At 38.3% G+C, this 12,437-nt stretch overlaps 1 protein-coding gene across 1 annotated transcript; it reads left to right on the plus strand.

Moving 5' to 3' along the window:
- The first annotated feature begins 234 nt into the window (after positions 1-234).
- Positions 235-7,136, plus strand: tfb2m (transcription factor B2, mitochondrial). Its single transcript, XM_079854221.1, has 9 exons — positions 235-353; positions 818-1,283; positions 1,362-1,453; positions 3,329-3,482; positions 3,624-3,772; positions 4,613-4,702; positions 4,811-4,873; positions 6,077-6,228; positions 6,333-7,136. Exons 2-9 carry the CDS (start codon positions 839-841, stop codon positions 6,517-6,519), a joined length of 1,332 nt encoding a protein of 443 aa, XP_079710347.1. The 5' UTR covers positions 235-353; positions 818-838; the 3' UTR covers positions 6,520-7,136.
- Positions 7,137-12,437: the final 5,301 nt, after the last annotated feature.

Here is a 12,437-nt window from a genome sequence, read left to right on the forward strand (position 1 = left end):
CTGCGCAGGTTATTAAACAATCTGAAACTCAATTTCAATTTCACTACAAAACAGATATTTTCATTATCATGTCTATATGTGTTTTAAAAAGTTTATATTGAGACGAATGCTTACTGCACATACAAAAAACAAATATTAACAAATTTCAGAATGCGTAAATCTGACGCACTCCTGATCAGCATAATATGTCGGGACGTCGCGGCGACATGACGTACGTAGTGCGCCTCGCCAATAGGATTGCGAAAGCGTCGGGTCAACAGCACGCGGGGCTCAATGTCACGGACGCGCGTGTTGCGCAGCTTGAATGCGATTCATTAATGTAGATCCTGTGGACAAGAACCGCATCACTTGAGGTCAGTTTGGGTTAAAACTGTCTTAAAATCTATAACCAACAATCTGCATGTGCAGGCGAGACAGATAGTTAACGAGGACGTTTGGTGCAAAAGCGTAATGTAATGGTCATGTAACATGTCAGTGCCATTGTTTTGTCTCAAGATGCACACTAGTAGTGTTTTTTTCTAAGGAATGTTTATAAAATCTACTTAAATATCTTTATTGAACTAAGCCTAATCAGTCTATTCAGATAAAGCCAATGTTAAATGGCTATCTTTATAATTTATATCAAGGTTTCCTCTCACACATATGTGTACACTGAAAATATCAGGGTTTTTTTAAATAACATTTGTTACAGTTAATAGTACTGTGTTTTAGCCCAATACAGTAAAATGTCATGAATCCCGTAAGTACAGAAAATATATAGTTACATAACTGTTCAGGTTTGGATTTGAAATTTGACTGTATATTGTAATGATTTCAGGCTTCAGGCTTGTTGGTCATCATGGCGGCGTGTGGAGGATGTAGGTTCTTTGTCCTGACTTTAAGAACTCTCAGTGGAACATCAAGATCTGCATCTCCCTGTGCTTTGCCTTTGACTAAACACAGTACTTTGTCCACATCTGCGAGAACTTGCTCTCCAGACTCATTCTCCTCCGGCGCAAGGAAGACCCCGGCTCAGGTGGGCAAACCAGAGCTCATTACTCCATCCTCAGGAGGCGTTCAGAGGAACCTCTCCGCTGTCGCCGTGCCTCTGCAGGGTCAGTTTCGCCCCCTCTGCCGGTACGACCCGTTAGATTTGGGCGATGTGGATGAGAACACGCAGAAAGCCCTAGCCTGTAAACACCTGAAACGGTTCATCGTAGACCCTTCCCTTGCGAGAATCGTGACCGACCACCTTGCCGGAGATATTGAGGACGGGAAAGCTGTTATATTTGAGTGTAACCCAGGTGCGTGTCTGTCAACTGCTAACTGAATGGCATCAGTATTTGTAGATGTATTCATGTGGGGTTTGTCTCCGTCCGCAGGTCCTGGCGTATTGACACGTGCTTTGCTGAACTGTGGGGCTCAAAGAGTGGTTGCGTTGGAAAGTGAAGCAAACTTCCTTCCTGAGCTGCAGGTAGACTTCTGAAATGATCTTATCTCATTCTACTCACTGCCAGATTTTACTGGACCCATTTCCTAATAAATAACACGGGGTGGGCTATATGGCAGAAATATCATATCACGATTGTTTCATGCAGGATCACGACGATCCACGATTGTATCACAAAGTCTTTTTCACATTGGTTTTTAAGGCTTTTTTTGCAAGTTACTGAGCAGTACTGCTAAACTAATTTCCCTATTTAAAATAAAAAAATATCTTACAAGGTAACAAAACATAAAAGAAAAAAGAATGACAGACCATTTTGGGCAAAGTTGTGGTGAGTGATATGACCAAAATCTGGTTATTTCAAAATTTTATTTTATCTTTATCACTCACTTACTGAATCGCAGTATGTTATGTTTTTTTTTTTAAAAGCATTGTTAAAAAGGCTTATTTTCCAAGTCAGGGAGTTATACAAGTATTATAAAATGTACACTACTGTTCAAAAGTGTCACACTGTGGCTGCATTAATATGGTCAAAAATACAGGGAAAAAAAAAACTTAAAACGAAATGTTATTATAATTTAAAAGGAAAATTATTCCTGTGATGCAAAGCTGAATTTTCAACTTATTTCACTTTATTTTATTACTTAGTTATTAAAATATACAAACCATAGGCCAAATATTATGTAAGAAAGGACAAATGGAATTAGGGGTGTGACGGTTAGCATATAACCGTGAGACCGATGGTTATAGTTGAACAACGTCATTACAACTCTATAACCGCCAAAACAGTGTTATTAAAATATTTTTTACAAACATTTTTTATCTTAGAGAATGTTTAAATACTAATTAAAAACAATTGTTAACAGTCTGTGTTATTAATGATCTACGTCGTTTCCAACTGTATTTGATTCTTTGCCAAGCGACCGCCAATCATTTGAGATAGAAATAAAAGCTATGATATAGTGATGTGCCATCATTATGAGATTTATTAAACAAATGAAAAACATTTGCAATAATAAACATTAGCAATGAACATTTGCAATCGGGAGACATGGTTTTTACCACTTAATGAAGTTTTGTTTTGTAAATCGTCAGACATGATTTTTACCACTTCATTAAGTTTTGCTTTGTAGAAAGCATTTCTTTAAAGCGAATTTCGTTTTGTACAAATTGTATCTTAATTTTAATAAATGTTTCATCAACCAATTGCATGTATTTAATAAATAAAAAAATATAGGAGACAATATAACCGTGACATTGAGGCTCCGATGCGCCGCGTTCACTTGCATTGCATTGTGAAGTTGAACTAGAGCGCATCTCATCGTAAATGAATGAAACTCAGCGTAGGCCTATGCCTCATACATTAGCATTAAATATCTTTGCTGCATCCTTTCTAGAACAGACAAAGGCTTTCTTGCGGCTCGCATCAGCAGAGCATTGCATCGTCCATAGACCACAAAACAATCAGCGGATGGCGGGCGGGTGCGGCTTTGAAATCTGGTCAAAAAAACGTTGGTGCGGATGATGATGATGAGTTTTGTGTTGCGGATGAACTAATACCCCCATCCGCGTATCTCTATTGATAACAACATTGAACACTACACAAATATTAATTTTATTCAAACTAAGTTGTCTTGTAACAGACGAACGTCGCAAATCCAGTATATTGACACGCATCCGATTTTCTCCCAAATGTTTACCTTCGCTTAATGATGAAGAACATCAATGACATGCTAGTGTAACCGCGATCGAGATAATAATAAAAAAACAGCCATAGAACTGCAACTGATAGAATGTGTGCCATAGCATGATACCGTAAAGGCAGATCGTGAAGACATTTTAATCGTTCACAGTCTAATATCTTCATATTACACACCCCTAAATTAACCCTTGGTCTTAAAGGACCTGGAGAGCAAACTGGAAGGGCAGCTGGATGTCGTTCATTGTGACTTCTTCAAGCTGGATCCCATTGGCCACGGCAGCATGAAACCACCAGCCATGTACTCGGAGAAGCTCTTCTCTGACCTGGCCATCTCTGAGGTACCTTGGTCAGCAGGTTAGTGTCCCAAACATTCAGATTAATGTGAAAGTAAAGAAAGACACCGATAGCACAAGGATGAGTAAACAATCCTTTTTAAGCGAGGCATAAATATGTGGTTTGGATCATGCTTTTTCTGTCTTTCCATTTCTGAAACAGATGTCCCGGTGAAGGTTGTGGGGATCTTCTCACACAGGAATGAGAAGAGCATACTGTGGAAGCTGATTTACAACCTGTTTGAGCGCCGTTCTATATTCCGCTACGGACGTGTGGAGTTGATCATGTTCATCAGCAAGAATGAATACATGGTGAGTTCACATGTACAAAGTTTAAAGGGTTAGTTCAACCAAAAATGAAAACTCTGTCATCATTTACTCACCCTTGGGACGTTCCAAACCTCATCGCTTTTTGCTGAAGCTCAAACATGCTCAGGCTTCCTGCAGGGCATTAAAAAGTCTTAAAAGTCTGAAATTAGAGTCTCCTGATTTAAAGGCCATTAAAAAGTCTTAAAGGGATAGCCTAGATCTCCCAAAAATGAACATTTTGTCTTCTCACCCTGATGTCATTCCAAACACATAAGACTTTCATTCATTGTAATTTTTTTACTTAGTACGTCACAGTGCGAGGCCAAATTCCAGCAAAATGAGAGTGTGCAAATTTATCTCTCAATAGCTCGAAGATGACCGGTTTTGGAGATATTTGGCAACAACTAATGACCGCAATGAAGCCAAGCAATGTATGCCTCCAGATGTTTAAATTAGGTACTATGGGAATGAAGGCGAATGCATTTTTAGAATAATTTTCTATCAGCTGGTTAAAATTTACAAAATTGTGTGTGTACTGTGTCAAAGAGGCATCCGCACATAAACGGCCCCAAAACGGATGTGCTGATTAAAAATGCTCATTTACCCTCTGACAGTAGATGGCGCTTAAGGAACAGCAGAAATGCAACTGTTAGCCTGTAAACAAAGTAGGCTGCACTTCTGAACAGAAGGTTATTCCAGTTTTTTAAACAGCCATTTAGTCATTTGACATGTGACTGATCAAATTTATTTTTGGGTGAACTAACCCTCTAAGCAATATAAGAAGCAGGAGTTGAAGCTTTCCAGTTGGATCGATGTATGAATTATGTTTCTTTTCTCTGACAGAAATTAGTGACCCGTCCAAGAGATTATAAGAACTACCTAGCTTTCAGTGTTCTCTGGCAGATTGCCTGTGATATTGAGTTACTGCATGAGGTGAGACATTTTATTATCATTTATGCGTTGTTAACTTTTTCTGGGAATAATTTATCAATAAATGATTAATGGGTTTGTACTGTATTTCTGCTTTATCCTCATTTCCAGGAGCCATTGTCATCCTTTCTGAGTATAAGCAGGAGTAATAAAAAGTCCACATCAAAGAGCACTGTAAGTATTTTCATACAGGTAATATCACTATAGGATTCTTCATCTGATTATATTGTATTAGTGAATCAGGAGAGGCACTGTGTCGTCATCACATCCCTCTGTCCAATTTGTTTATTTGTGGTTCTTCTTAATGAATCAATTGAAATAATTAGTGAATCAGTCTGAATCGATCATACAAGTCATTGGTCTGAATCATATGCTGGCTGAGTCCGACAACTCATTTTCTCACTGAATAAGCTCAGATTTATAATGAATGAATTGCAGGTAATATCTTCTATCTTAAAATGAGCTGAGAAACATTAGTCTGTTATGTGTACTTTAGTCTCTAATGTTAGTACTATGTTTTCTATATTATTTATTTGTCTATATGAAGCATATTTATTCAAGCCACAAACTTATTACTGAAAAATACACAATCCTGTAGGGTAAAGTCAGTAGGTACATATATTCGTCCTAAATCGTTGGAAAACGATTTGAGTGACGCTGTGGTGTGGCATGATTTTGAACAGAGTCGTAATCTTTGTACTGTCATAGAAAACAATGTGTTTGAATTTTAAAGATGTTGCACTGTCTCAGTGTGCGACTCCCTTTGCACATTGTTTTGCTAATGTTTGAGGCTCCTTTTAGAGGAAGGGCTCTTATAGCGATGCCATGCAAAGTGATAGAACATCATTTATGAGTCATAACCCGCTAAATTGGCCAGTGTTGATATGCGTTACCCCACCATAGTGGATTTTCACCCACATTTGGCAAGTCGGTGGGTGTTAATTTCAAACCATGTACATTGTAAGAAGTCACTTATGCTCGCCAAGACTGCATTTATTTGATCAAAAATACAGTAATATTGTGAAATATTACAATTTAAAACAACTTTTTTCTATCATATGTATTTTTAAATGTCATTTGTTCCTGTGATGGCAAAACCGAATTTTCAGCATCATTACTCCAGTCTTCAGTGTCACATGATCCTTCAGAAATTTCTTATTATTGCTGCTCATGAAACATTTCTTATTTGTTATCAATGCTGAATACATGTGTGCGTGTTGCTTAATATTTTTTGTGGAAACTGTTAAACATTTATTTCAGGATTGTTTGATGAATAGAAAGTTCAAAAGCATTTATTTGAAACGAATATTTTTTTTGTAACAAATGTTTTTACTGTCAATTTTAATCAATTTAATGCATCAATCCCCCCCCCCCCAGACTTCCCAGAGTGATAACCTGTGTTTGGTGCGGATAACCCCGCGTGAGGACTTGTTTAACTCTCACCTAACCCCCTTGAATGGCAGCACTCTGGTTTTGATGGTGAAACAATGCCTTGCTAAAAGGAAGCGCAGATTGATTGAACAAATCAAGTAAGTTTATTACCTGTATTTGTATACAAACTAAAATTTCTGAGTGAACAAACATACATGATTGGTTGTATGCATTCACACCTTTGGTCTGCTGTCTTCCAAAGCTCATGGAGTCCTGGCAGTGGATCAGAGCTCAATTCAAAGCTCTGCTTCCTTGACGACACAATGACAGGCGACGTCTACCCTGATGAGTACAAGCGTCTGTTTGAGCTAATGGAGCAGTCAGGAAACTTCACTGAGAGCTGGCTTTATGAGGAGATGCTGGAAACCACACACACTGGTCACGCCTAACACCACCTGGGACGCATTACCTACAGAGCTAATCATGGATGAAATATAAAAGACTTTTATATTGAAGAGACGGCTTAAAGACACCCCAAACCTTAATGAGGGCTAATATTTAGACAGACTTGTCTATGAAAGACTTTACATTTTGATAAAGTTGTATTTAGTAATAAACTGTGCACTGGAGAAACTGTTTTGGTTTTCAGTGACTGCTGGTTGGATACCTTTGGACAAGTTTGTAGGCTTTGTTTTTCAGGGAGGTACTGTTCCCATGCTGCACCCATGAAGTCAATAACATTGTGCATGTACTAAAAGTACACCAAATGCCTGCTTGATCTCTTTGATAATTAAATAATATTAAAATATTAAACTTCAACAAACAGGAATAAAAATCCATTAATCATAATGATTACATTACCAAACCCTGTTTTGATGTAAGTTTTCAAAAGTACTCTCATAATGTCTTTTGGTTTTTTTTTCATGTTTGAATGTTTGCTGTACTTAAATATATGAATTTTTAATAAACGACAAACAAATGTGAGAATTGCTTGGTTTTGGATCATCAATGATCAAGAGTTTCTCAGGGACAGGGGCTCAAATGAAATAAAAGGGCATCTATCACTACGGGGCATCTCCCTCTCTCTCTCTCTAATATATATACACACACACAATGTTTAAAAACACTGGTAAGAATCTAGTTGACATTGTAAACAGACTGTGGTCACAATTATGAATATGGGTACTGATATAAACTTCTAATTTATAAGAGCATATACTGTAATTCTCCAAATATCAAAAGTAGTTTTCTTTTAGTTTCACTTAAAGCTACCTTTACATGCTCTGAATTTATACTTCGCTGTAAAAGTGTTCTTTCAAATATACAGATATTTACTAGCCTGGCAAGCCAGACCAACATCAAGATGTTAGGTCTGGCAACTCACCATAGACACGGCTCAATCCGAGGGGCGGGATAAACGGCTGTCTTTCAAATTCCCTCTGCAAGCAATAGGACAGCGCTTCAACCAACCAGGGGTGCGTTTCCCGAAAGCATCGTTGGCCAACTATGGTCGCAAGTTCCGTCGTTACCAATAGAGTTCAATGGACATTGCGATGAACTTGCGACCATAGTTGGCCAACGATGCTTTCGGGAAACGCACCCCAGAGCGTTTTCCCAACAGTGGAGCTAACGTTAGTTGATAGATTCAACTTTTGAATCTGACCGGCAAAACTACGAACACATCTTCCTTTTTTAAGAATGACTTAAGTGCGTTCTTTGCTCTTTTCTCAAAGAAAAACAAAACTCCAAGTCCTCCAGAGTCGCGGCCAAAGCCGATTCGAAAGACTGTTCTCCAGCAGCAACTCTTTATGGCAAGCCGTTTTAGCTTAAATTGTACCCAGCGTTACTCGTAGTAATTGCATTTTTACTAGTAACAATTCAATTAGAGAGCTCTACAATTCAATTATTACTAGTAAGAATTACAATTACAGAGCTCTCTAATTCAGTTCTTACTAGTAACAATTCCAAATAGAGAGCTCTACAAATGAATTTTTACTAGTCATATGTCTCCATTGACTTCCATTCATTTTTAATTACGGAGCTCTACAATTGAATTGTTACTAGTAAAAAAAAAAATTAAAGATATTTATAATTGCAGAGCTCTGTAATTGAATTAAAGAGCTCTGCAATTGCATTCTTACTAGTAACAACTGAATTAGAGAGCTCTCCAATTGGAATTGTAACTAGTAATAATTGGATTAGAGAGCTCTCTATTTAAATTGTTACTAGTAAGAATTAAATTAAAGAGCTCTGCAATTGTATTCTTACTAGTAACAATTCAATTGTACAGCTCCGTACTTAAAAATGAATGGAAGTCAATGGATACATATGATTAGTAAAAAATCATTTGTAGAGCTCTCTTTGGAATTGTTACTAGTAAGAACTGAATTAGAGAGCTCTGTAAATGTAATTCTTACTAATAATTGAATTAGAGAGCTCTCTAATTGTAACTGCTACTAGTAAGAATTGAATTGTAGAGCTCTCTAATTGAATTCTTACTAGTAAAAATGCATTTACGACAAGTAACGCTGGGTACAATTTAAGCTAAAACGGCTTGCCATACTCTTCTTTGTTTTCAAGTAACGTTAGCAGGGAACCGTCGCAACTCTGTCGTCATCATGTAAGTCCCGCCCCTTCCGCTAACCCCACTGGACCTCTAGGTTGAAAAATCGTCAATGCAAGTGAATGGGAGAAAATAATTATTTTCTAGTCCCGTTTGAATTTTGCCATGAATGTGAACATATGTTGTCTGTGAATTTTTTATATAACTTTTCGTGTAAAGAATGCTACAATTTAGTGGGTAGAAGTTTGATACGGTTAGACTTTGTGTGAGAGCACTTTGTGGACTACAACTCCTCGCTGCTTCGACGCGTTTGAAACGTCAACACCACTCGCACACGGACACTAGCTCACGGATCCCGCTAAACATGACTGTGTCTTTGGTGCACTTCACCGCCTTCTTTCAGGGAGAGGACAAAATCGTTGAGGTTGGCGAAAACCACGGGTAAGTCAACTTTATGGGGTGACGTCACATAGGCGACATGTAGTCTTTCTCGTTATGTCTTTTCCACAACTAAAGACATAGCTAGCTAGCCGAAGAATCATACAATATTCTGTCAAACTCGTAACATGAAAAATTATATAAAAAATTCACAGACAACATATGTTCACATTCATGGCACAATTCAAACGGGACCAGAAAATAATTATTTTCTCCTATTCACTTGCATTGACGATTTTTCAACCTAGAGGTCCACTTGGGGTTTTACGGATGGGCGGGACTTACCAGCTCTATACACGACGTGGCCTGACCCAATTTAGGTTTTTCCAGCACGAAAGTCAACGGAGAGTTGCTAGACTACCCTGGCTGCAAAATAATTTTTGCTGCCGCTAGGGTGCGTCTAGATTTCTAGGCTAGATATTTACTGTATGCATATTGCTAATTATGGGAAAAAATAAATAAACTGATCAATGTGTTAAAAGTATGGACTGTGCTGTGTTTAAAGGGATAGTTGATTAAAAAAAATGTCATCGTTTACTTTTCCTCGTGTCATTTATAAAATTACTTCCTGTCTTCTGTGGAACAATTCTTTGGCAATTTATTTGCAAAAATGTCTCACGTTTTTTGTCCATTCAATGGCATGTTTTAGATCCCAGTGACTTTCATTGCATGCACAAAAATAGGATATGCATTCTTCAAAATATATTAATTTGTGTTCTACAGTAAAAAAAAAAAATACAGGTTTGAAATGAGATCTGTACGTCTGTACTGTCATGGGAATACAGCAGCAAGATGTTTCAGACATCTGTGTTTGTGAGCTCTTTTTGTTGTATAGCCTGAGTGTTTCTTGGTTGACATTCAGCCAAACTGGCATAGAGGTAAACAATCCTACATAATATTTCATGACTCATGGCACTACAATGTTGAATGCGATGAGGATCATGAGGAAGGGCTTCTCTCTGATGGCATGTTGGGTCCTGGAGTCTATGTCACTAAGCTTTGAAACGCCTCCCGTTACTTACCCTCTGCATTCAAATGGGGAGATGCTGGTTGCTGTTCTCAGACTCAGGGTAAGAGTGGGCAAGATGATGATCGACTACCAGGGTAATCCTTTACAGAAGACCTGGTGTGAACATGGATATGACAGCAATACCATAGCATCTGTTCCATCTAATCAACACCAGAGGTCACCATCAGTTGCTTTATGACACCATGGACTTCAGTCCGTTTCAGGGGTTTTCAAAGATTCACACAGTGGGCCTCCCAAAACTTAAAGACAGTTCAGGTGACCAATCCACAATGGATTATTAGTCTCTAACATTGTTCTAACCTGTGCCGAAATAACTCAAGTCATGAATTAACAACATTTTGAATATTCTTTAACAATTTTTTTTTTTTTACAAAAAACTGTTTTACTGGTCTCTACATGCGACTGTAATGAATTCACTGGAGGCAAGCTGGTAGAGAACCCAAATGCAACTTTACTTCAAAAACAAAAAACAAGGGCAGGGCAAGGCATGAAACTCAGAACTCAAAACAAGAACCTGGACAAACATTCAATACTGGACAAAGACACAGGGCAAACATGAGGGCTTAAATACACAAACTAATTACAAGACAATGAACACCTGTGAACAATGATCAGACAATTAACCAATGACAAGACACATGGCAGGACCACATGACAAGAAACAGAAACATGACAATGACAAGAAACAAAACCCAAACCGTGACATAGACCCCATATGGGCGGCTCCTTACGCCCAACAAAACCAAAAAACAATAGTTCAGGAAGGTGGTGAAGATGGAGGCGGTCTTGGGGGAGGGATGGAGGGCCAGGAAATGGCAATGGCGGGCCTGGGCCGTGGAGCGTGGGTGGACCTGACAGTTCCGGGGGCCAGGGCGGATCAGGCTGTGCAGGCGACCAGGGCTGATCCGATGCTTCCAGGGGCCAGGGCGGATACGACGCTTCTGTTCAGAAAAATGTCCTTCTACTGAGTCTTTCCACATTGTTGAAGTAAAAACCTTGTTTAAATGAATAAATTCAGTCATAAAACACATGTATGGCTTTATACTTGTGTCACCATATAGCTTAAGTCTATTTTAAGAACTTTTAAAGGTACACCATGTAACGTTTTGAGCAAGATCATTGTTTTGGTTGTGCTTCGGCTCTGCATTACTGTGCAGATGAATATGATTCGGGGCACCATGTGAATACATTAAATTACAAAAATAATGTCATCTGAGCATGTACAGTAAGTGCAATATTTTATGCCGTTGTTTTGACTAACTGGAAACAAGGATATTTTTAAATGAATGATGTTGCAAAAGTTATAACAATTGCCAGTCTGACATGGTCAAACCTTGAATTTTTTTTAATATAACTGATATTCTGGCCAAAATGCTAGGGAGAGATTATCCTGCTGCTCATAAAACATTCACCAAGAGACACAGTTTAGATGGAAACGATTTCAAGCTGACTAGCTGAAGCTATATTATATGTTACATACGAAACTAGCCATACCCATTAGTAGAGACTTCCGTGAAAATAAATTCCAGTAGGCCTACAGTGCTAAAACAACCCATTATGAAAATATATCACCGAAAAGCCAAGCCAATGTTGATTCTTGGTTTATTACAAACTCCCCGGAGCACAATGGCAAACTTTCACACTCTTTATGACTAACTTAATAACCTACACTCGTCAAAGTAGCCAGAAAAACTTTTCTCTATTTATGATGTTTTATTAACAAAGTTAGGGAGGAACACTTTCAAATTGCCTATCCAATCAGCAATCAGCACAAGAGGAGGCCTATAGCCGACCGGAAGTAGGCTACACTGCTAACTGGCATAGCCAAAGAATGCAAATATCACTAAGCAACAATAAAGAGGACCGTGTAACAGGCCATTTAATCATTTGACAAAGTACAAAAAATATGTAATAACGATAAAATGTAAAAACAATAAAAAGCAAGAGAGGGGTTGCTTTTGGCATTAAATGATAGGCCTACGTACAATTAAAATGCCACATAACCAAATCATAACATTTATTATCTAATCTGTCACCTAACAAATCAGCTGTTCTCCCGTAGATTACAGTAGAACGTCATGAAGCAGGATTTAGAGTCGCGCATGCGCCATAGAATGCCAGAACGCCGTTGTCGTTCCATCAGCAGTTGTTGCTGCTTAAAGTCTTAAAACATCCTAACCAAAGATATGGGGGAGTAGCCTACTCTAGGTTCGGCCCAAATTCCGAGCTTGGATCCCTCCCATCGGACAGCACGCCAAATCGATACTCTTTTCTGATTACTATAGTTAACCAGGGTAAGACTTGGGGTAAGTTTACATAACAACAATGTACTAAAA

The sequence above is a fragment of the Squalius cephalus genome (assembly GCF_949319135.1).
Source record: "Squalius cephalus genome assembly, chromosome: 20".
Classification (NCBI taxonomy): domain Eukaryota; kingdom Metazoa; phylum Chordata; class Actinopteri; order Cypriniformes; family Leuciscidae; genus Squalius; species Squalius cephalus.

Excerpts from the sequence above, each read along its gene's own strand:
- tfb2m (XM_079854221.1), top strand. The coding sequence starts at position 839 with ATGGCGGCGTGTGGAGGATGTAGGTTCTTTGTCCTGACTTTAAGAACT. Across the intron at positions 1,284-1,361 it reads TATATTTGAGTGTAACCCAG|GTCCTGGCGTATTGACACGT; the intron begins GTGCGTGTCTGT and ends CTCCGTCCGCAG. Across the intron at positions 3,773-4,612 it reads TCAGCAAGAATGAATACATG|AAATTAGTGACCCGTCCAAG; the intron begins GTGAGTTCACAT and ends TTTCTCTGACAG.